Genomic DNA, 24,938 nt, shown 5'->3' with positions numbered 1-24,938 from the left:
ATTAGATGAACCCTTGTAAGTTGAGGACTATCTGTACATGCCAGTTGCTGAATTTTCATCACGTGACCCTGTGGGCTGTGTGGAAAATGGTCATAAATCGCTTTCTCCAGTACCGTCGTAACTTCAAACGGTCCCTAAACGAATGGTAAGGAGGACTACCTGCATTTCCAGGCACGAAGACAAAACACTCAACAGATTTGTTTTTTTGCAGCCAGAATGCCTTTCCTGCAGTGGTGGGATTCAATTTTTTTTTACTAAAGGTTCTGTGGGTGTGGCTTGGTGGGCGTGGCCATGTGACTGGGTAGGTGTGGCTTTTTATTTTTTTTTTTTTTGCAGCAACTACCTTTTTGCAGCCTTTGGGCCTCTGGGCCTCAGAAGGAGCCTGGGGGGTGGGGGCGGTTTTGCTCCCATAATTTATTTATTTTATTTAGTTTGTCAATTGCTTACAAGATAATAGGTATAAGTAAAAACATAGTTATGAATAAATGGGTACATGTAAGAAAAATAAGAGAAACGATAGGACAGGGAAGGTAGGCACGTTGGTGCACTTATGCACGCCCCCTACAGACCTCTTAGGAAAGGGGTGAGGTCAATAGTAGAAAGACTAAGGTTAGAGTTTTTGGGGTTTGGGGAAGAAACCACAGAGTCAGGTAGAGTATTCCAGACATTGACCACTCTGTTGCTGAAGTCGTATTTCCTGCAATCAAGTTTGGTGCAATTAACCTTGAGTTTGTATGTATTGTTTGCTCTTGTGTTGTTATGGTTGAAGCTGAAATATTCATTGACAGGTAGGACATTGCAATGTATGATTTTATATACTATACTTAGATTGGACCAGAGGCGGCGTAGTTCTAGGTTTTCTAGGTCTAAAATTTCAAGTCTGGTGGCATAAGGTCTTCTGCAACGAGTAGAGGAGTGGAGAATTCTTCTTGTGAAATATTTCTGGACTTTCTCAACTGTGTGGAGAAATAAGGCTCCCCTGATGCTCAGGAAGGCAAAAAATGGAGCAGGTGGGCATCCTGAGCGATTTTTTGCCTTCCTGGACCTCAACAAGGGAATCCCGGCACAGCTGATCATACGTACAACTGATTGTCGGGGGGGGGGGAAGAAAGAGATACTTTATGCGAATGTCAGGCAGGTGGGGTGAGCGAGCATCGGGTGGGAGGGCAACCAGGTCAGGGACGTGGCCAGCCAGAACTTACTACCGATTCCGTGTCCCACGCCAAATCCTTGCAACCAGTTCACCCAACCCGGTGCAAACCGCCACTGCTTTCCTGAATTTCACCATCGCTGTCCAATTCTACTCATGGCGTTTATTTGTGAAATCAAATCTTTCGACACAATCCACGTTTTGTAATGTTGATGATAATAATAATAACAAGAAGAGCCTGGCAGGCTGGGAGCTGAGCTGCAGTAAAAAATTCCTGCCACTGCAAGCGCCAGTGCATAAAGTTTAAAATAATAATGCTTTGTTTTGTTTTCAATCGCAACTTCTCATGAATACAGGCAAAACTGTGAGGAAACGAAATAATGCACAGGCTGCATTCACACCAGATAATTAATTATAAGGGCTTTTCGTTGAAAGAAGAGAATTGATTGAAAATTGATTGTTTCTGGGTGTGAGGATTAAAAAGGGACAAAGAGATTGAAAAAAGAATGATAATTACAGTACTGGATAGAAAGAAGGTCAGAAGACATAACATATTGTCGTTCATTCTTTTTCTCTTTATCTTTCTTTTTTGTACATAGATTTTACTGCATTGAAAAATTCTAATTTATTTATTAAATTTTTATGCCACCCATCTCGCTTAGAGGCATCTCTGTGTGTGTGTGTGTGTGTGTGCGTGTATTAACAATATTACACACCCACAGACATAGCTCTCCTTTTACCATCCTATAATCCCTTAATTCGAGGTGGAGTCAGTGCAATACATATATATGTATAATTAAAACCTAGAATTTTTCAGTACACCGAAATTACATAAACCAGTAAAAGGTAGAAACTAAGGAAAAAAGAGAAAAGGAAGGGGGAATGAAAACTATACATACATTTTTAAAAAGCAGGATAAAAGCAGATAAAAGCATTTAGATAAAACAGCGGAATAGGGAAGGATCATCTAGATTTGAATTGGATTACGTTGGATTAACATTTGTATGTAAACGTATACATATTTATACAGGTATAATAAAAAGGGATTAATCCCCATTGATGCTCATCTGTTTATTATTCTTACACGCATTTATACAAGCATTTTTAGACATGCATATGCAATGCAGAGAAGCGCTGCCTGTATTATATACACTCACCTCTTAGTCGCCTCGAATGTAAACACCCACGTGGCGTTGGCGAGAAAAGAAACATCTCGGAAACTCCGCCTCCCGAGCAGGCGATGCGTCTCTCTACCATTAGTAGATCTATGCGGACTCGAAATGCCGTTTCGGAGACGGAAATGCCGTTAAAGACGAATTTCGGCCCGACGGGAGAAACGGCGGTTTTTTGACAACTCGAGAGACCCCGTCACCGGTGCGCTCGCTTTTCACTCCGGTCCCGCTCGGGCCGAGAGCGAGCGAGGCCGCGGCCGAGGGGAGCAACGTCTGAGGAAAAAAAAAAAGAGGGGGGGTTGGAAAGAAAGAAGGGAAATACGTCACTTCCGCCACGCGACTAGTCTCCCCGTCGTCATGGCGCCTGAGAGCGCCGTTGCCATGGCGACCGGTAAACACGCGGAGCCGGGCGGCGGCGGAGGCGGCGGCAGTAGCGGAGATGGTGAGACCCGACGGAGCTTCATTTCCCCCTCTTCGCCCGAGAAACGCCGGGCTGATCGGCTCATCCGACGACGGGGTACCGTTCAACCCGTGCCTATCCCAGGAGGGCCGTTGTTAAGGAAAGCCGCCCAAGCCCCTCTGCACATGCTCAGAGACCCCCTGCCCATTCCTTAGTACCAAATCATTGCCGCTTTTTAAAATTATTTTGAAATGAATTTTATGGGTTTTTTTAACGCCCGTCTTAGCCCCAAACTTTTGCGTTGGGCAAAGATCATAAATAGAAATGAATGGGTTATTAGCAGCAGGGTGCTTTAATTCTTTGATATTTCAGATAGTTTTCTTTCTTTCTTTCCTTTCTTCCTCCCCCTTTCCTCCCTTCTTCCTTCCTTCCTTCTTCCTCCCTCTTTCCCTCCCTCCCTTTTCCTTCCTCCTTCCTTCACTCACTCACTCGTTCATTCATTTTATTAGCCAGCCATCCTACCACAGGGTAACTCTGGGTGAATTTGGTTTAATTTAATTTCATAATTTAATTTATTTTCATAATTTAGTTTAATTTCATAATTTAATTTCATAATTTAATTTAATTTAACTTTGATGTTTTAAATGCTTTGCAGATCTGCTGTGGCAGGAAGCATTCCCCACAGGGGTAACCAAGCCAGCCAAACACTGGCTAGTTGCCTTCATAAGAGAAATAAAGATGAATTGGTTTATTTCTTGGTGGCAGAGCCAATTTGCAGAAAAGAAAAGAACATTTGGTTAATACAAGATTTAAGGGTTGCATTCACCTACCCATCCCTTAGCCTGCATCCAAGGATTCCCAGATTTTTCTGGATTCACACCATACATTTTATCATAAGCTAACAAAAGAGCCTCACGTAACACGCTAATAATAACTCATAACATGGCAGAGATAACTCTGGTTAAAAAGAAGAAAGTGTGAATAATTGATATAGAAATATCAGGGGAGTAAGGGGACGGGATCAGAAAGCATCAAGATCCGATCATCGAAACTGAAATATTATCTCATAAACCCTAATGGTTATCTAGTGGCACACTAAGTACCATATCAAAATGAAAACTAAAAATGAAAAAAACAATTGGATGGCACTTAGAAAATCTGTGTATGGACAATATTTCCATCTGCCAGTTGCAAAATATCCACAGATATCCTGTTTGTGCAAACGCAACATCTTTGATTCTTGGGAAGAAGGTAATACAAATAAAGGCAACACCTTCTAAAGAACTGCCAGTTCTGATTTCCTTGGGTTGGGAACAGACCACAAATACTATTAATAATAATACTTGGGGCGGGGGGGAGTGACTTACAACCAATCCTCACCCTTATGACCGATGCAGCGGAGTTCCCACAGTTGCACGATCAAAATTCAGGCATTGAGCAAATGAAATGTATTTATAAAGATTGTGGCATCCTGGAGTCATATGATCACCATTCGGGAGCTTTCCAGCTTCCAACAAGCAGTGGGAGAAGGCGGATTTGCTTTACGACTGCATAATTCACTTAACAACTGCAGTGAGTTGCAAAAAATTTTTAGCGGGATTCACTTAACAACTGTCTTGATTAGCAGTAGAAATTCTGGCCTCAGTCGTGGGTCACGCTTTTAAGAAGACTCACCGAGCAACTCGGATCCATGGGTCTTTCGAACACGTGTCTTTGTATTCACACGTTCGTTCTTCCTTCCCCGCAGCCGAGCAGTGTGTGTTCGTTGGGCAGCTCGTCCAACGCTTCCTCAGCCAGATCCAGGTCTCATTCTCGCACCCGTTACCGGACCAAGGCTGCGAGTTCGGAAGTCGACGAGAGCCTCTTTGGGCTTTCCAAGGTGAGGGCAAAGAAGGTGCCGGGATCCGAGGTCTTAGAATGGAATAAGAGCTGGAAGAGATGCGAATGAAATTGTGAATGACAGTTAAACACATTTTTAAAATCCCTCCCCATGAATTCTAGGGTGAGTCCTAGTCCCACCTTAGATATGAAAACTGGCTGACTTTGGGCCAATTGCCAGGAGAGGGTGAGCTCTAGTACTAGTTTAGGCACAAAAGCTGATTGGGTGATTTTGGGCCAATCACCAGAGGACTGTGAATTCTAGTACTGGTTTAGGCACAAAAGCTGATTGGGTGACTTTGGGCCAATCAGAGACTAACCAGAAGATTTGGCAAATCACGGAGACAGTGAGTTCTAGTACTGGTTTAGGCAAAGATTGGGATTTGGGCAAATCAGAGACAGTGAGTTCTAGTACTGGTTTAGCAGCTGATTGGGTGACTTTGGGCCAATCACCAGGAGACTGTGAATTCTAGTACTAGTTTAGGCACAAAGCTGATTGGGTGACTTTGGACCAATCACTGGGAGACAGTGAGTTCTAGTACTGGTTTAGGCATGAAAGCTGATTGGGTGATTTTGGGCAAATCACCGGGAGACGGTGAGTTCTACTACTGGTTTAGGCACAAAAGCTGATTGGGTGATTTTGGGCCAATCACCAGGAGACTGTGAATTCTAATACTAGTTTAGGCACGAAAGCTGATTGGGTGACTTTGGACCAATCACCGGGAGACGGTGAGTTCTAGTACTGGTTTAGGCATGAAAGCTGATTGGGTGACTTTGGGCCAATCACCAGGAGACTGTGAGTTCTAGTACTGGTTTAGGCACAAAAGCTGATTGGGTGATTTTGGGCAAATCACCGGGAGACAGTGAGTTCTAGTCCCCCTTAGGCATGAAAGCCCACTGGGTGACCTTGGGTAGTCCAATCCCTTTTTCTCAGCCCAGCCCCACCTCACAGGGGTTGTTGTTGTTGTGAGGAAAATAGGAGGAGGAAAGTGCGTTGGATATGTTCGCCGGCTCGAGTTCTTGGTAAATATAATAAAAAGTATCATTACGCCTGTTTTCCGATCCCTCCCCATGAATTTCCGAAGACGTTCTGAGCACCTTTCCCTCCTTTCTAGAACGTGCAACTCTCCCGCCCTGGGAGCCCCGTTGTGATCCTTCATGATGCGAGTTCTGCAAGAGGGAAGCCCCTGGGATGGGGCCGCAAGCCCGAGACCATCCGGATTATTACTCGAGACCTCATTCGGGACCTGGTGTAAGTCCACCCGGCATCTTGTACCCCCGACTTCCAACTCTGGCTTTGCTCCTCTTCCCGTAGAGATTCTCCGCCATCCAGATCCCGATTGTCCCAAAGGTGCTTTTTTCCCTCAGGAGGCAATTGGACTTTCTTGTGTTTCCTTCTTTTGAAGACATTTCGCTTCTCGTCCAGGAAGCTTCTTCCGCTCTAACAGGATGGTGGGGAACGGAAGGAGTGATACTCCTTGCAGACAGTAGTCTGCCCTTTTTCCTATGGAATTGTATAGCTAAAAGGATGACTGAGAATCTCTACAGACTTTTAGCTATATAATTTGGGGCTTTGAAGGGCGTGGGAGGAGGAATGGATTTCCAGAGGAAAAATGGCAGACTGCAGGAACCATTTGCATCACTCAAGTGACCCCCAAGGACACAGATAAACCTCCCAGCGGCCTCAAGGACCCTCTAAAAAGGATGCAAACGACCAGCTGTCTGCAAGGAGTATAAATCCTTCCATTCTCTCACCATCCTGCCAGAGCTGAAGAAGCTTCTTGGATAAGAAGCGAAACGTCTTCAAAAGAAAAAATAAAGTCCTGTTGAGATCTCCTTTCTACAGCTCCTTCTAGGAAGCACTTAGCCGACCCATCGCCCTGGCACCGCCACCGATATTTATTTATCTGCTAAATTTATTTGCCGCCGGTCTCACTGTGCGGGCTGCCCTAAGTGGCTTGCAATAACAAAAAGGAAGGAAATACAAGAGACCTCGGGTATTTGGCAGCCTCTGGCCACATTAGGATATCCACGTCTGGCCCACGTGAAGTCAGTTGGCAGTTAGGAAATTAAATGTAAATAAAGGTGCCGCAGGGGACGGGGGAAGAAGCAGCCAAATGTGTCCCTTGAGGCAAGAGGAAGAGGATTTGCACACCTGCGGCAGAAAACCGGCCGCCAGGTGAGGCCCCGTGCTCCCTCCTCCCTCAACACCTGGAGCACCATCAGCAGGCTTAAGTTCAGCCCGTGGGCTCAGCCTTCCACAACAGCCTCAGTTTCTCCTACGTGTCAACTCATAAAATACTTCTGTGATCTTGTAGAGTGGCCAACAGAAAGGGGAGCAGTAGGCAGCTTGCATTCCATAAATGTTTTCAAAAGATAGCTTCTGGGTGACCGAAGTTTCTGCAGCGCAAAATTCTAACTGGAGTGCACGATCGATGACTCTGGGCTATGGAGGTGTCCCATCGGAGGATATGAATTACGATGCACCCAGGGGGTGGGGGGAAAAACCAGGGTCAAGGGTGACAATGAACGATGTGCCTCAGAGTCGGCTACACCCAGGCAGTGCTGGCATGGTTACCCCTAATAAATCCTCTTTAAGTTTTGGAAGTTTGGCTCGAGACTCAGGATTTAAATGGGGGGGGAGGGTGTCACTGCCGGAGCCCTGACACTATGGCTGGTTGGGGAAATTAATTGCCCCGATCACCTGTTACGTCCCGTTTTTTCAGCCATTTCCAACGGCCTTCTGACAAGCGGTTGTAAGGTCGAGGACTCCCTGCCTGTTTCTGACTGCTCAACCCCGAGCATCTCTGGATTGAGAGATGCTGAGGGCGAAATGTTAAATGAGAAGGTCCACCCTGGAGAAAACAAAAGGAGTCCTCAACTTATGACAGATCACTTTAGTGACCGTTCAAAGCTACGACGTTGCCGAAAAGGAGTGAGCTACGACCGTTTTTTCCCCCGCGCTTAATGGCTGTCGAAGCATTCCCCGTGGTTAATGTGATTTATCCTCGGAGGCTTAGCCACTGGCTCATATTTATGACGGTCGCAGCGTCTCCCAGGAGGGTGTCACGTGGTCCCCTTTGGCACCCTTCCGACGAGCAAGCCAGATTCACTTAACAACCAGGTTGCCAATTTAACAACTGCAGTGATTCACTTAACAGCAGTGGCAAGAGAGGTAGTGAAATAGCAAAATGCATTTAATAACTGTCTCGCGTAATGTAAATTTTGGGCTCAGTTGTGGTCGTAAGGTAAGGACAACCTATATTTGATGGATTTTGTCCCTCCTAGTTGCAATGCTTGGCTGATTCTGGCTTTCTCCATCCCCCCCACCATCCCTTGCCCCCCCCCCCAGCGTCCCCACGGTGGATCCCTCCGGAGAATCTCTGATCATCAGCCCTGAGGATTTTCGGCGGATTAAGGAGTCCTCTCGAGTCCTGACGAAGGAGGAACAGGAGGCCCAGCAAGCGGTCGCCAGGGCAGAGCGAGAAGCCACCATTGTAAGTCTGTTAAAAAAAAAAAAAAATCACCCCAGGGGGGTTGGACTAGAAGATCTCTGAGGTGCCCTTCCAACTCTGTTGCTCTGCATTTTCTCTTTCTGAGCAGCCCAACCAAAGATCTTTTTTTTTTTTTTGACTCGCCTCCGAAAAAATGAGGCTTACACAGAAAGCTCCTCAAAACTTCCCCAAGAACCAACCACAGGCAGTCCTTGACTTACAACTGCGATCCAGGCCAATCTTTCTGTCGCTCAGCGAGGCGTTCGTTTAAGTGAGCTTTGCAACCTTCCTTGCCACACGATTGTCAAGCGAATCCCTGCAGTTGTTAGATCAGTCGCGCGGTTGTGAAAGCGATTCTGGCTCCCCCCATTGATTTTTCCTTGTCAGAAGGTCGTAAAAGGGCAACGGCCATAAGTACGAACCCGTTGCCAAGCATCTGACGTTGGATCCCCTGGACCGTGAGGGTGCTGCTAAGTGTGAAAAACCGTCATAAATCGCTCTTTTCAGCGCCGTTGTAACTCTTGAGTGGTCATGAAATGAACTGCTGTTAAGTTCAGGACTACACATATAGCTGAGGTTGCAGTGATGGTGGCCCCAAAGCTCCTTCAAAGGGACTTGCCCCTTTTTGGAGTCAATCAGTCAGAATAGATCTGGAAGGGACCTTGGAGGTCTTCTAGTCCAGCCCCCCGCTGAAGCAGGAGAGTCTATCCCATTCCGGACAAGAGGCTGTCCAATCTCTTCTTAAGAGCCTCCAGTGATGGAGCCCTTACAACTTCTGGTGGCGAGTAGTTCCACTGGTTAATTGTCCTCACTGTCAGGAAAATTTTCTCCTTAGCTCCAGGTTGGATCTTTCTTTAATTAACAGGATAGCAATATAACAGGAGTCGGAAGGGAGACTGAAGGTCATTTAGTCCAACCCCCTGCTTGGACAGGAGACCCTCTTCCATTCCCAGAGTTATCCAAACTCTTCTTGAAAGCCTCCAGTGATGGAGCAGCCACAACTTCTGGTGGCGAGCAGTTCCACTGGTTAATTGTCCTCACTCTCAGGAAATGTATAATTAATTCCAGGTTGCTTCTCTCCTTGATTAGTTTCCATCCATTGTTTCTTGTCCTGCCTTCAGGGGCTTTGGAGAATAATTTGACCTCCCTTTTTTGTGGCAGCCCCTCAAATACCAGAAAAACTGCTGTCCCGTCCCGTCCCCCCGTGTCGTTTCCCCTCCCCCCGGTCCTTCTTTTCTCTAGACTCTTCCTACCCAATTCATATGTCCCCGTCCGTCCGTCCGTCCCCCGGCCTTCAATCATCCTAGCTGCTCTTCTCTGCACCTTTTTTTTCCCAGTCTCAACCTCTTTTCTGTATTATGGTGAGCAAAAACTGGATGCGTTATTCCATCCCTGGCCTTACTAAGGGTTTATAAAGCAATATTAATACTTCACGTGATTTTGATTCTATGCTTCTGTTGATGCAACCTGGGATTGTATTACCTTTTAAGTGGCTGTCATAGTTAAGTGATTGTCATCTGGAGTCAGTCACTCTGAGTTGTTTAACATCTCCAAACCCACAGAGACCCCCACCTTTTCCTTCACTCCCCAAGACCTCCCCAAGGCTGGCTGGCTTTCTTTCTTTCTTTCTTTCTTTCTTTCTTTCTTTCTTTCTTTCTTTCTTTCTTTCTTTCTTTCTTTCTTTTTCTTTCTTTCCTTCCTTCCTTCTTCTTTCCTTCCTTCCTTCCTTCCTTCCTTCTTTCCTTTCTTCTTTCTTTCTTTCTTTCTTTTTCTTCCTTCTTTCTTCCTTCCTTCCTTCCTTCTTCTTTCCTTCCTCCCTTCCTTCCTTCCTTCCTTCCTTCCTTCCTTCTTTCTTTCTTTCTTTCTTCTTCCTTCCTTCCTTCCTTCCTTCCTCCTTCCTTCCTTCCTTCCTTCCTTCCTTCCTTCCTTCCTTCCTTCTTTCCTTCCTTCCTTCTTTCTTTCTTTCTTTCTTTCTTTCTTTCTTTTTCTTCTTTCTTCCTTCCTTCCTTCCTTCTTCTTTCCTTCCTCCCTTCTTTCTTTCTTTCTTTCTTTCTTTCTTTTTCTTTCTTTCTTTCTTTCTTTCTTTCTTTCTTTCTTTCTTTCTTTCTTTCTTTCTTTCTTTCTTTCTTTCTTTCGCCAAGGAACAAAGCCTGTTTTGGGCCTCTCCCGTTTCCCATTTTCTAAACCTCTGAGCTGTCAGGAAGCTAATTGGCAGGTTATTCCCAAGCGGCTTGATGTTCCTCTCCGCCGCATTCCTCCGCGCTCAATCATCACTCATTGTAGCGTCGGTATGAATGTTTGTTTATTCCAGACTGTAGTGAAGTGGAAACAACTTTGACGGCAAGTTAAATAAGAAAGAAGGTGGTGATTATCGTGTTTTTCAATGAGGAGGCAATTAAAGTAAACTAAAGTATGGTGTCCTGCCACCAATAAGCAGTAATTTGGCAGATGAATAATATTTCGCATTGGCCGATATTCCTGGTTGAGCTTCAGATACGTCCCATCTAAATAAGATTTGTTGAATTGTGTTCCCTTCTTCTTCTTTTTTCTTTACTTCTACATCTGTCTCTCTATGTCTCTGCCTGCCTGCCTGCCTGCCTGCCTGCCTGCCTTCCTGCCTATCTATCTATCTATCTATCTATCTATCTATCTATCTATCTATCTATCTATCTATCTATCTATCTATCTATCTATCTATCTATCTATCTATCTATCTATCTATCTATCTATCTATCTATCTATCTTTCTTTTTCTTTCTTTCTTTTTTTCTTTCTTTCTATATCTACCTACCTATTTATCTATTGTCTATCTATTGCCTATCATCTATTTACCCACCTACCTACCTACCTAATATCTCTATCCATTTCTCTCTTGTATGTCTGTCTATCCATCTATATTTATCCATCTATTAATCTGTGTACCTCTTTATCTCTTTATATCTATATCCCTCATCTATTTATCTCTTAATCTATGTCTATTTATCCATTTCTATCTATCATCTATCTATCTCCTCATCTATCTTTTAAACTATCTCTTAATCTATCTCTATCCATCACTATCGGACAGAATGAGATGGATAAATAGACATAGATTAAGAGATAGATTAAAGGACAGATGAGGAGGAAAATAGATGGGTCCATCCCTCTCAAAGGAGATAGATGGATGGATAGATAGATAGATAGATAGATAGATAGATAGATAGATAGATCGATCCATTCCTCTCAAAGCCCCTCTTTGGGGCGAGTTTTGGTTGAGTTTTGTCTTCCAAGATAAGGTAGGTGCCAGTGATGAAGAAACATAATTTTCCCAGTTCTTTTTTTCCCCTAATCAATTTTGGTGCATCATTGAACGCCACCTCTTGCTCTCAGTCTGACTTCATTGTCGATCTTGTCGATTATGACCCTGGCAAGAAGGATTTCCTTGGAACAGGGCAGGTCCGCCCACCCAAAAGGAAGGTGGAGGCGTTTTCCCTGGTATGAGTTCCAGGCTGCGAACCCCAAGTTCAAGGGGGCGCACCCAAGCAGCTTCCCCGTCTCCTCACCCACAGGTGGCCGTGAACGAGCGCAAGAAATCCATGAAGCTGAAGGAGATCCTACGGAAGAAAAACGAGAAGCTCAACGACCTGGAAGAGGAGGCCAAGAAACGAGCTCAGTACCTCTTGGACCGGGCGAACAACCTCCGGATGGAGCAGGAAGACGAGATCAAAACCCTCGGCGAGGTGGGCAGGAGGAAGGGGCCTTGCAAGGTCATCCAGTCCAATGTCTGAATTTTGATCCCACGCGTTCGTGGGGATGCTGCAAAGCTTGGGGGGGGGGAAAAGTCCCCTTTTTCAGTGCCACTGTAACTCTGGTCACTAAGCGAACCGTTGTAAGTTAAGGTGCTACCCTCTCTCTCGGCGCAGATTATCCTCGAAGCCAAGTGCCACGCCATCCGGGATGCTCAAATCCTGGAGAAGAAGCAGATTGACAAGGAGATGAATGGGGAGGAGATGAGAGTAGACCACCTGATGGAGGTCGAGAGACAGAAGGCCAATGAGATGCAGGATGAGCTGGAACGGAAGAGGAAAGAAGAACTGTACAGGTGAAGGAAGCAACCTTGCTCCTCTTTCTAGCCAGGATCCGGCGCAGGCCTGCCAATCAATAGCCGTAGCGGTAGCGCTTAGGCTTATATACCACTTTACGGTGCTTTTTCAGCCCTCTCAAAGCGGTTTAAATCTTTATTTCATCCCATGTTTCAAAAAATAATTAAAAAAATAGCTCCACGTCCCGCCATATCGTACTGCAAGGACTGGGGAGGAAACGTCAGGCGTGAGGTGAAATCTCTCACCGAGAAAGTCAAGAGGACTGCAGCCTCTAGAAGAGTCTGTGTCAAACTGGCCAACATTAAGAGGGGGTGGACTTCAGCGCCCAGAATTCCCCAGCTGGCATGCTGGGTGCAGATGTCTTTAAAGTAGGCTGGCGTGGGAATTCTGGGAGTGGAAGTCCACCTATTTTAAAGCTTGCAGATGGGGAATTCTGGGAGTTGAAGTCCACCTATCTTAAAGCATGCGGATGGGGAATTCTGGGAGTTGAAGTCCACCTATTTTAAAGCATGCGGATGGGGAATTCTGGGAGTGGAAGTCCACCCATCTTAAAGCATGCTGGCTGGAGGATTCTGGGAGTTGAAGTCCACCTATTTTAAAGCTTGCAGATGGGGAATTCTGGGAGTGAACGTTTACCCCTCTTAAAGCATGCAGGCTGGGGGATTCTGGGAGTGGAAGTCCAGACATCTCAGAGCCCATTAGCTGGGGAAATCTGGGAGTTGGCAGGCGGCTTCCCTGAAGCTCCCCGCTTCCCTCTCTCGTCTCGTCTAGGGGAAGGCGCCACCTCATCGAACAGATCGAGAAGAACGAGGAAATGCGAGCCATGAAGGCTGAGCAACGTGACCAAGAGGCCCAGGACATGCTGGAGTACCTGGAACGGCTGCAGTTTGAAGATGAGAGGGTGAGGCCCAGAAGCAAATGGGGAGAGGAAAGAGTTCTAGCCCCGCTGGGTGACTTTGGGCCAATCCCTGGGAGACGGTGAGTTCTAGCACTGTTTTAGGCATGAAAGCCCGCTGGGTGACGTCGGGCCAGTCCCTTTTTCTCAGCCCAGCCCACCTCACAGGGTTGTTGTGAGGAAAATAGGTGGGAGAAGCTATATGGATAAAATAGGAGGAAGAAGCTGTATGGATACGTTCGCCACCTCGAGTTATTTGTAAATATAATAAAGGCGGGTGTCAGCCTCAAGATCTCTTCGGGCACCCCAACTATCATCCTTTATTTCTCCCTTAGTATCTCTACTACTAGGCTTACTTCTTTCGGCTGTCATTAGCAACGGGGGAGGAGGTAATTGTGGGGGAAGAGAGCTGGAGGTGTTTTGCATTCTTTAGTGTGGGCAGAAGAAGGGGGGATTTCTTCTATCCAATTTTCCACTTCTTTCCTAGCCTCTATCCTTTTGCGCAGCTGCGAGGTCTTATCAAAATATGTCAAGGTCAACGGACAGAGGCCTCATCACTACCTGAAGATGCTCACATGATCATATTCGGAACTTTTAATTGGCAGAGACTTCTGAACTTTGGGGGTGGGAACAATTCCATTTCTTTGTATGTGTGATCTGCGCCAAATTCTCACTTTCGAATTCCATTTGTAGCTTCCTTTTCATCTTCCAGTAAAGAAGAACTTTGCTCTGAACCATGGAGTCTGAGTATTTCTTTCTTGGATTTTGAAAGGAGCACATACCGACATTATTCCGAAAGTCCCCATCAGCCCACCCGGAGAAAACACCAATTTTTCTTCCGAGGGGTTTCACATCATGTCATCTCCAGCCAGCGAGGAGGATGAGCAGGGAGCTGTGGGGGCAGCAAATGCTGTTACCAGAGATGCCAGCCACCGATTTGTTAGCTGACCTTACACTGGAAGAAACTCCAACCGAGATGCCCAGATGGTCGTTAGGAGTTGGATGGAAAGATCCAGAAGACCCCCCTCCTGGAATCACTGTAAGTCGAAGAGGTGCGAGGAACGGCTGTGGCAGGGGGAGGAGATGGAATGCAGGCTGGATCAAGCCGGGAAAAGCTTTAAGGATGCTTCTGAGAAACCCGGCAGGGCTCCAACATATGAGGGGAAGAGAGAGCGAGTTCAGCCTGGGGAAGTCGGGCTGCCACCACCCCCTGGCCCATCCCACGCCGGCGCAACCACCAGCTCCCGTCTGGGAGCCCCAGCAGCAGGGGTAATGCCTAGAAGACGCCACCCGCCCTCCTTAGATGTGAAGTTTGGAGGAAATCCCAAGGACTTGGGGTTTTCCTGGTGCAGGTTGGAAGCTATATGGCAGAATATGAAAGGAGTTCACCTCTGAAGCAGCCAAAGTAAGATGTGTTACCAGAACCCTGGAGGATGGCAGCTGACTGGGTGGTGACTCTGTATAATGATAACTCCCCAACTGCGAAGCCTTGATGTTTTTATGACTGCCTTGAGGAGGAGGTTTGAAGACCCTCTGGCAGAGAGAAGGGCCAGGATCAGGATGAAAACCATAACTCAGGGGAAGATCAGTTGCTGACTACACCCAAGAGTTCAGACAGCTGGCATATCGCATTCGAGGCTGGTCCCAGGAAGCTCTAATAGAAGCCTACAAAGATGGCCTAAATGAAGAGGTATACCACATGTGCATCTCCAGAAGGGATCCCCATGACTTGCAGTTGTGGTACCTGTTAGCGGAAGAGGTGAAATAGATCTAGCCCGAAGTAGGCAGAGGAGGCTCCGCATGGAGCACCATGCTCCCTCCTCGGCTCCGAGAGATCCCTAAGCCCCGGAAGGAGGGGTGATGACAAGGGCCAAATCCACTGCCTGTTTCCGTTGGGAAGGAAGGCCACCAAGTGCGGATTGTCGAGTCAAACCAGATCCAAAAAAAGGAGCGGGGCCCTGGAAGGAAGCCTGAATCCTCCCCAACCAGGCCTCGCGAAGCCGACTAACAATAGGGGAGGTTGTAGAAGTCACTCCCCAGCGGAAAAAGAGCTGGGACCCCGACTCCTCCCGGCGAGAGTGAGACCAGACTCGGAAGATGACGTCTCGGTAAGTCCTAACGGGGCCCCCTTACCATTCCAATTAAATTAAGGTGCCCACCTCGGGTACTGAGGGGAAATGCTGGCCTTATTGGACTCGGGTGCACTGAGGTGCCTAATTAGCATGAAAGTAGTTAAAGGCATGGGCATTGGACTGAGAAATTTGAAAACGCCCATATCCTTTTACCAATTAGATGGGTCTGAAACGGGGGTTGCCCTGCACGGTTTATAACGGAGCCCTTAGAGATGACCATGGGAACCCACAGCGAGACCTTGTGCTTTATTGTGGCTCCCGGGATGGAACACTCCCTAATCTTGGGATTGCCCTGGCTTGAAATGGAATCCCCAAGTAAACTGGAGAAAGGGGTGGATACGGATTCGTACTGACCAACCTCCAGGGAGGAGGAGCAAACCCCCTTAAACCGGGGAGAATCCCCATCCCAAGCCCCAAACCCCTGCTGAGACAGCTTCCACAGGGCCGAACGCATAGAAGGGGAGGAGAAAATCCCGAAAGAGTACTGGGACCTAAGAGAAGTTTTTAGCGAAGAGGCCTCCGATGAGCTCCCTCCCCATCGGTCAACCGATTGCAGCATTGAATTTCTACCGGGGTGACACTACCGAAACCAAAGATGTATTGATGACCCCAAAGGAGTTAGAGGAATTGAGATCGTTTATCGACAAGAATTTGAAACGAGGTTCATCCAACCTGCCAGACCTCGAGTGGCGGCCCCTGTGATGTTCCGCGAGAAGAAAGATGGCTCCAAGCGCTTGGTGGTGGACTACCGAAATTTGAACGCGGTATCCGTGGAAAATGTGTACCCCCTCCCTCTAATGAAGGACATGTTGGCTCACCTGGCCAAGGGGAAGATCTTCACGAAACTGGACTTGAGGGAGGCCTATTACCGAATCCGAATTAAAGAGGGAGCGAGTGGAAAACTGCATTCAATTGCCCAATAGGTTGCTTCCAATTCAATGTTCTCCCGTTTGGCCTACAGGGGGCACCAGCTGTCTTCATGCAATTGATCAACCAAGTGCTCCACGAACATTTATACAAGGGGTTTTGGTCTACCTTGACGATATCCTTATCTACTCGGAGACCAGAGACCAACATGTGAAACTGGTACGGTCCGTGCTGCACAAATTGCGCGCTGCCAAATTGTACGCCAAATTGTCCAAATGTGAGTTCCATCAAGAAAAGATTGACTACCTGGGATATCGTATCTCACCCGAGGGTCTTGAGATGGACCCGGAGAAGGTACGAGCCGTATTAGAGTGGGCCCCACCAAGAACCCGAAAACAACTTCAAAGTTTCCTTGGATTTGCTAACTTTTACCGGCAATTCATCCCATGTTTTGCTAAAATAGCCATGCCTATCACCAACCTCCTAAAAACAAAGGGAGAAGCGAAGCCAAAGCCTAGCCAGCCGTTGAATTGGTCTATGGAGTGCCAAGCCGCTTTTGAGAAGCTAAAAGACTATTTGCTGCCGAGCCAGTGCTAAAGCATCCGGACATGGATGTCCCTTCGTGATCCAAGCTGATGCAAGTGATGTAGCGGTAGGAGCGGTCTTACTTCAATTAAACGAGAAGGGACACTACAACCGTGTGCCTACACATCCCGTAAATTAACTGACACTGAACGTAGATGGGCTATCTGGGAGAAAGAAGCTTTTGCAGTCTGCTGGGCTCTAATGACCTGGAGGCATTTTCTGGAAGGCGCGAGGTACCCATTTGAGGTTTGGACTGATCATAAAAACCTGGAGGCCTTAAAAACGCCTCGGAAACTATCTCCTAAGCAAGTTAGGTGGGCCCAGTACTTCAAACGATTCAATTTCTTTCTGAAGTACATCCCAGGAGGAAAGAATTTTATGGCGGATGCTTTATCTAGGATGCCACAATACAACAGTGTTCGAAAAGAAGTGATAAGTCCGATTGTGCCCACCACACAGCTGGCAGCACCAGTGGTCACCAGGGCGAAAAAGAAGAAACAAGAGGCAGATCTGTCCAATGATTTGATCGAACAATTTAAAGAAGCTTTGAAAACAGATGAATGGTTCCAGGCAAATGCAAATAACTGCACTGTTAGAGATGGGTTAGCCTGGATGGGAGCGAAGCTGTATGTACCTAAAACACTGAGGAGCCAAGTATTACAACAAACTCATGATTCCAAGGCAGCGGGTCACTTTGGTTTCGTGAAGACCTTACACCTAGTGAAACGGCAGTTCTGGTGGCCCTCTTTGAAAAAGACATTGAAACTTATGTAGCAAGCTGCCCAGTTTGCGCCTCAGCTAAGAGACCTCCCGGTAAGCCGCCAGGTCTGTTGCAAAATGTGGCCAGGCCAACTGCCCCTTGGAAGGAAATCTCTATGGACTTTATAGTAGATTTACCTGAGAGTGCTGGGCACACGGTGATCTGGGTGGTGACCGACTTGTTTTCCAAACAGGCACATTTCATACCTTGCACCAAGATTCCCTCGGCGAAGTCGTTAGCCAAACTGTTCATTATACACGTCTACAGACTGCATGGTGTTCCTGAACGTATAATATCAGATCGAGGAGTTCAATTTACCTCGAACTTCTGGAGGAATTTTGAAGTTGATAGGCTCCACCCAAGGGTTAAGCTCCGCCCACCACCCCCAAACTAATGGGGCCTGCGAGAGGACTAACGGGTGCTAGAGCAATATCTCCGATGTTACATAAATTATCAGCAAGACAACTGGGTGGACCTGCTACCTTTTGCGAAGTAGCGTATAACAACTCCGTTCACAGCAGCACTGGTTTTACCCCGTTCAAAGTGGCCACGGGACAAGATTTTGTACCCATACCTGAACTTCCTCGCGAGAAACCCAATATCCAGTCATTGGATGACTGGATATCTCAACTACAACTCAATGAATCCCGTGACAGTTCAATTGACGCTACCAAAGACTCTTCGTCGCATTCATCCTGTTTTCCATGTCAGCCTGCTAAAACCCGAACACACCTGTACATTGAGACCGACCCAGACTGATCCCCCGTCCCATTGTTGATTGAGGGTGAACAACATTTTGAAGTTAAAGAGATTTTAGACTCTCGAAAAAGGAGGGGTCGCCTACAATATCTTGTAGCCTGGAAACATTTCCCCCTCTCATGCTGAGTGGGTGAACGAAAAAGACGTTAGGGCTCCTGACCTGCTAAAGAAATTTTATACTAAGTATCCTGATAAACCATAAGAATGTATGCAATGCTTAACATATCCTTTTATTCTCTCTTACAGGGACTAATGTCCTTTTTCTAGGGGGTCCGAATGTCAGCCTCAAGATCTCTTGGGCACCCCAACTATCATCCTTTATTTCTCCCTTAGTATCTCTACTACTAGGCTTACTTCTTTCGGCTGTCATTAGCAACGGGGGAGGGGTAATTGTGGGGGAAGAGAGCTGGAGGTGTTTTGCATTCTTTTAGTGTGGGCAGAAGAAGGGGGGATTTCTTCTATCCAATTTTCCATTTCTTTCCTAGCCTCTATCCTTTTGCGCAGCTGCGAGGTCTTATCAAAATATGTCAAGGTCAACGGACAGAGGCCTCATCACTACCTGAAGATGCTCACATGATCATATTCGGAACTTTTAATTGGCAGAGACTTCTGAACTTTGGGGGTGGGAACAATTCCATTTCTTTGTATGTGTGATCTCTGGCGCCAAATTCTCACTTTCGAATTCCATTTGTAGCTTCCTTTTCATCTTCCAGTAAAAGAAGAACTTTGCTCTGAACCATGGAGTCTGAGTATTTCTTTCTTGGATTTTGAAAGGAGCACATACCGACAGCGGGAGACAAATAAATGTGTCAATAAACAAGGGTGCTCTCAAGCAAAGTTAGAAGCAAGCAGGCAAACCCTTATGAAGCAGGCTGAGATGGAACTCCAGATTGTGGGTTGTTGTCGATTTTTTCAGGCCAGGTGGAAAGAAAACTCGTAAACCTGTCATTGCACGGTTTGTCTGAATTTTCGAGGGAAATGGCATCGCCAGATGATAAGAGACTTTAGGACAGACGAGGACCTGTCATGAGGTCTGTCTGTCTTTCTTTTTCTTTGTTTCTTTCTTTCCTTCTTTCTTTCTTGCTTGCTTGCCTGCCTGCCTGCCTGCCTTCTTTCTCTCTCTTCCTTTCTTCTCTTCCTTCCTTCCTTCCTTCCTTTTTCTTTCTTTCTCTTCCTTCTTTCTCTTCCTTCCTTCTTTTTTCTTCCTTTCTTCTTTCTTTCTTTCTTTCTTTCTGGCTTGCTTGCTTGCTTGCCTGCCTTCTGTCTCTCTCTTTCTTCCATCTCTTCCTTCCTTTTTCTTTCTTTCTCTTCCTTCTTCCTTCCTTCCTTCATTCTTTCCTTCTTTCTTTCTTTCTTTCTTTCTTTCTTTCTTTCTTTCTTTCTCTCTGTCTGTCTGTCTTTCTTTCTTTCTCTTTCTTGCTTTCCTGCCTGCCTTCTTTCTCCCTTCCTTCCTTCCTTCCTTTCTTTCTTTCTTTCTTTCTTTCTTTCTTTCTTTCTTTCTTTCTTTCTTTCTTTCTTTCTCTCTTTCTCTTTCTTGCTTGCCTGCCTGCCTTCTTTCTCCTTCCTCCTTCCCTTCCTTCCTTCCTTCCTTCCTTCCTTCCTTCCTTCCTTTCTTTCTTTCTTTCTTTCTTTCTTTCTTTCTTTCTCTGTCTTTCTTTCTTTCTCTTTCTTGCTTGCCTGCCTGCCTTCTTTCTCCCTTCCTTCCTTCCTTCCTTCCTTCCTTCCTTCCTTCTTTCCTTTCTCCCTTTCTCTCTCTCTCTCTTGCTTGCCTGCCTGCCTGCCTGCCTTCTTTCTTTCTCTTTCTTCCTTTTTCTTTCTTCCTTTCTCTTTCTTCTTTCCTCCCTTCCTTCCTTCCTTCCTTTCTAATCTTCTCTAGGAAATGGAACGCCGTAGGTTGGAACGCTTGAGGATCCAGGCCGAGATCCGGAACATCAACGACGAAAACCAGAGACGCAAAGAGGAGAAGCTGAACCAGGAGAGGTTGGCCGACATGCGGGTGTTGGAGTACCAGCGACAGAAAATGGTACGGTGTGTGAGTCGCCGGAAGCCGCCCAGCCCTCCCAGACGTCGACGGCTTCTCCCAATGAACCATGCCCCCAAAAGACACACACACACACACACACACACACACGCACGGAGTGGCTCCCAGGGGAGGAATTCCCTTCCCACAAAAGGATGAAGTTGGTCCCCCCCCCCCCCAAAGGTGCTGAGGTGAAAAACGAAACCGGCAGATTTTTCTCCTGCTCGAGCAGGGGGTTGGACTAGAAGACCTCCAAGGGCCCTTCCAATGTGGCCCGGAGTGTCATCTTTGGAGACTTAGACAATTATTTTGCAGTCCGAGTCTTGGGTGGGGGATGATCCAAACAGCCCTCATTTGCTGCAGTCTCGTGAGTGGGGAGAAGGCTCACCCCACTTGGCGCTCTAGGGTTGCGTTGGGACGAGAACTCCCAGAATTTGCTTTGGGAGATGGGGAGTTCTGGGCATTGTAGTCCAACTGCCCCCCCGCCCCCAAGCCCACGAAGGGGTTCAACGTTTTCTCCCAAACACCTGAGGTCAGGACAGTTAGCAACAGGTGGAACGACCGTTAAAGAGAAATCCCATCCTGGAACGAAGGAGAATTTTCCTGAGTGGGAGATCAGAGTGGGCGGAGGGGCGGGTTGGACTAGATGACCTACAAGGCCCCTTCCAACTCCGCTTTATCTCTAATCGGTTAACTCTGTTGCTCCTTTCTCCCTGAATGCAGGCACGGGAGGCCGAATTCGAGGCCGAGCAGGAGAAGACCCGCCGGGAGAAGGAAATGGAGACCGCCCGTCTGCGGGCCCTGCAGGAAAAAGCCCAGGATCACCAAGCCGAACAGGTACGGTTTGATATTGGGGGGGTCTTCCCCCTCGATTGCCCACTCTTGACCACCCAAAGGGGGCAGGGGTGGGCTTCTAAAAGTTTTAGCGACGGGTTCTCTGCCCGGTTGCTGGGTGGGCGCAACCGATGGAAACCAAATAAGGAGAAAAATGAGCTGGAATTCAGGAGAAACTTCCTAACAGTGAGGACAATTAACCAGGGGAACAGCTTGCCACCAGGAATTGTGGGTGCTGTTCCATCGCTGGAGGTTTTTTTTAAGAAGAGACTGGACAGACACTTGTTTGAAATGGTATAGGGTCTCCTGCTTGTGCAAGGGGTTGGACTGGATGACCTCCGAGGTTCCTTCCAACCCTGTCCTTCTCTTATTCTCTGCCCCTCCAGCACGCCCTGAGGGCCAAGCGCAACCAGGAGGCCACCGAGCGCGAGTGGCGGCGGAAGGAAAAGGACGCTGTGCAGAAGAAGCTGCAGACGGAAGCCATGTTGAAGCAGAGCCGGTTGGAGCAGGTGGCGCAGAAGGAGCACAGTTTGGCCATCCAGGTGCAGCGCGACCGGGCAGAATTCGAAAGGATTGTCAGGTGGGGGACTGGGTCACCTTGCTGTAATTTTTTTTCCTTTGGCCCTGGTGGGAATAAACCCTGAGGAGGAGGAAAGGATTTGTCTAATTTTAGCGTTTCTTGACCTCTGTAACTTTAAGAAGTGTGGACTTCAACTCCCAGAATTCCTCAGATAATCGTACTGGTTGGGGAATTCTGGGCATTGAAATCCATACATCTTAGAGTTGCTAAGAAACATGATATTAGAAACATTTTTAAAAGGTTGGACTTCAACTTCCAGAATTCCCCAGACATGTTAGCTAGAAAATTCTGGGAGTTGAAATATGCACATCGTAACTTCAACTCCCAGAATTCCCCAGACATGTTAGCTAGAGAATTCTGGGAGTTGAAATATGCGCATCGTAACTTCAACTCCCAGAATTCCCCAGACATGTTAGCTAGAGAATTCTGGGAGTTGAAATCCACACATCTTAAAGTTGCTAAAGTTGAGAAACATGAAGCTAGATGCATTTTAAGAAGGCTGGACTTCAATTCCCAGAATTCCCCAGATGTGTTAGCTAGAGAATTCCCCAGGTTATCTAGGGAATTCTGGGAGTTGAAATATGCACGTCTTAACTTCAACTCCCAGAATTCCCCAGACATATTAGCTAAGGAATTCTGGGAGTTGAAATCCACACATCTTAGAGTTGATAAGGTTGAGAAACATGATACTAGACGCATTTTTAGAAGGCTGGGGAATTCTGGGAGTTGAAGTCCTCACCCCTTAAAATTTGATAAACCCCAATCTCGGCAGATCGTTTCAGAGGACGGATAATCATTTGTGAAATGGGAATTTTGCATCCGTCTTCGTCTGCCCTGAAGCAAACTTAACTGTTCAAGGATAGCAGAACTACGCTTGCTTTTTAGGGCCAAAAATATAAATTTATGTGCTCTTAATGAGCCACGGTGCTGCAGTGGTTAGAGGGCAGTACTTCAGGCTACTTCTGCTGACTGCCGGCTGCCTGCAATTTGGCAGTTCAAATCTCACCAGGCTCCAGGTTGACTCAGCCTTCCGTCCTTCCGAGGTGGGTAAAACGAGGACTCTTGGGGGCAAGAGACTGGCTCTGTAAACCGCTTGGAGAGAGCCGTAAAAGCACTGGGAAGCGGCATATAAGTGTAAGTGCTATTGCTAATTTGGGCTAAATCCTATGAGCTGCAGTTCCCCTTTCCCGCCACCGGTGGCACTGCCTCGCGGGGGGGTGAAATTACCCTGTGCAAATATTGGGTCCCACCCGTTGGTATCGCGATGAATTAGTTGTCACACATCAGTTTCGGATTGTGGGGGGGAATTCAGTTAGATCCTCAAACCAGGCAGACTGGCAAGAGTCACCGATGACGAAATGGATGATCAGCAGGTTGAATAAGATTGATTTTTCCCTTCTATGATGAAAGGTTGTAAAAATAAGCCCGTAGATCCTCCCAGGGCATTGGGTTCAACCAACTGGGGGAGGGGGGGAGGCAGAGAAGGTCTCCCTTTTCCCCTCCAAAAATTATGGGTAGTTATCGACTTAAAAACCGTTCATTTTAATAACCAAAGTTACCACGACACTGAGAAAAAGCGACCTACAGCCGTTTTTCACACTTACGACCATTGCAGCTTCCCCCATAGTCACAGGGACGAAATATCAGAGGCTTGGCAACTCAGGTTTATGACAGTTAGAGGGTCCCGGGATCACATGATCCCCTTTGGCGACCGACCGAAGAGCCAAGTCCACGGGGAAGCCAGATTCACTTAACGTTACTGACTTAACAACCGCAGTGATTCACTTAACAACCGTGGCAATGAAGGTCGTAAACTGGGCCACACTCACTTGGGAACAGTCATCCTGGGCTCCCTTGTGGCCATAAGTGGAGGTTCTCCGTCCCCTGGGCAGACCAGAGGTGGTTTTCAGCCAGTCCTGGAGAACCGGTAGCGGAAATTTTGAGTCGTTTGGAGAACTGGCCAATCCCGCCTCTGACTGGCACCGCCCCCATATCTATTCTCCGCCTCCCATTGAGTCCCAGCTGATTGGCTGGCTTTTCCTTGGTTGCCCTTCACAGGAGAACAGAGCTGGAAAGCAGGTTAGTGGGCTGAGGAGGGAAGGGGGATTTGGGCAGTATATCTTTCCCCTGCCACGCCCACCAAAGCCACGCCCACCTTCTCTTTAAGTCCTCGCTCGCTGCCAGGCTGTCCTTTAGCGCCCGCCGCTTCTCTCTCTCCTCCCCCTCCCGCCACCAGGATCCAGCGGGAGCAGATCGAGAAGGAGCGAAAGGAGCACGAGCGCCGGGTGGCCCTCCAGATGACCCACGCGGATGAGCTCCGGCGCCAGGTGCGGGAACACCAGCAAAAGCAGGTGCAGGAGCGCATCGCCATCTTCGAAGAGGGCAAGCGCCTGAAGGAGGAGGCCCGGCGGCGCAGCGACCGCCTGAACGAGATCAAGAGAAGGAAGCTGGACGAGCTGCGGTAAGCGCGATCGACTCCCGGAGACAATGGGAACATTCAGGTTTAAACGCAGAGGGAAGGGACCTTGGAGGTCATCCAGTCCAACCCACCCACCCCACCCCCAGCCAGTTGGCGGCTGCTACTCAGGATGGTGCCTCTCCGGAACTGTATGTGGTACCTTTCATTGGGTCCGTCATCCATCTCAACGGTCACAAAGTGGCCAGCCTTAAGTCGAGGGCTACCTTGCGTATTGTCCCTCCATGAGGACTAGGCCCTTGTTTCAGCCATTGGTGAAATTTCTCCTCCTCCTTTCTCTCTCTGCAGGGCCGCCGGGCTCCCTGAGAAATACTGTATGCAGGTGGAACGCAAAGCTTTCGTTCAGTCCGTCCACTGAGCCGCAGAGACGGTTTTTGACGAGTTAACCCTCAACGTATAGCCTAGAGTTTTATTTTCTTATCCTTACTTGAATAGATCTATTTCTGGATGGCTCGCTGTGCAACTCATTCTTTCGTTCATTCCAAGCGTTTAAGGTGCACGAAAATGCCAGGTGTTGTTTTTATTTTATTATTTTATTATCTTTTTATTTTATTTATTTTATTTCATTTATTTTATTTTATTTATTTTAGTATTTTATTTTAGTATTTTATGCATGTTATTTTAGTATTTATTGTTTTTTGTATTTTAGTATTATTTTATCTTAGTATTATTTTATTTTAGCATTTTAATATTTTAGCATTTGATTATTTGATTATTTTATATTTTTAATATCCTATTTTTTTATTATTTTTACGAATAACTCAAGGCAGAAAACGTATCAAAATATTTCTTCCTTTCTGCCTTTCATGCCTAAGGCGGGACTAGAACTCCCAGTCTCCTGGTGATTGGCCCAAA

The 24,938-nt window shown here is 47.1% G+C and overlaps 1 protein-coding gene across 2 annotated transcripts; it reads left to right on the top strand.

Annotated features, from left to right (window-relative positions):
• The first annotated feature begins 2,392 nt into the window (after positions 1-2,392).
• On the top strand, positions 2,393-24,531 carry CFAP45 (cilia and flagella associated protein 45). Of its 2 annotated transcripts, none has more exons than XM_026716270.2 (12): positions 2,393-2,764; positions 4,470-4,601; positions 5,716-5,852; positions 7,953-8,097; positions 11,642-11,812; positions 11,996-12,174; positions 12,947-13,076; positions 20,050-20,196; positions 20,917-21,030; positions 21,414-21,607; positions 23,844-24,068; positions 24,372-24,531. In XM_026716270.2, the coding sequence occupies exons 1-12, from the start codon at positions 2,762-2,764 to the stop codon at positions 24,439-24,441; spliced, it is 1,647 nt and encodes a 548-aa protein (XP_026572055.1). In that variant the 5' UTR covers positions 2,393-2,761; the 3' UTR covers positions 24,442-24,531. The 2 variants fall into 2 exon arrangements, with proteins under 2 accessions (XP_026572055.1, XP_087769799.1); XM_087913673.1 differs by having other exon boundaries at positions 2,437-2,839.
• The last annotated feature ends 407 nt before the right edge of the window (positions 24,532-24,938 follow it).

Source organism: Pseudonaja textilis, chromosome 16, assembly GCF_049901715.1.
Source record: "Pseudonaja textilis isolate UNSWEBS1 chromosome 16, rPseTex1.2, whole genome shotgun sequence".
In the NCBI taxonomy this organism is placed as follows: domain Eukaryota; kingdom Metazoa; phylum Chordata; class Lepidosauria; order Squamata; family Elapidae; genus Pseudonaja; species Pseudonaja textilis.
Note: the sequence above shows the minus strand (reverse complement) of the source record. Positions and strands in the feature narration are given on the sequence as shown.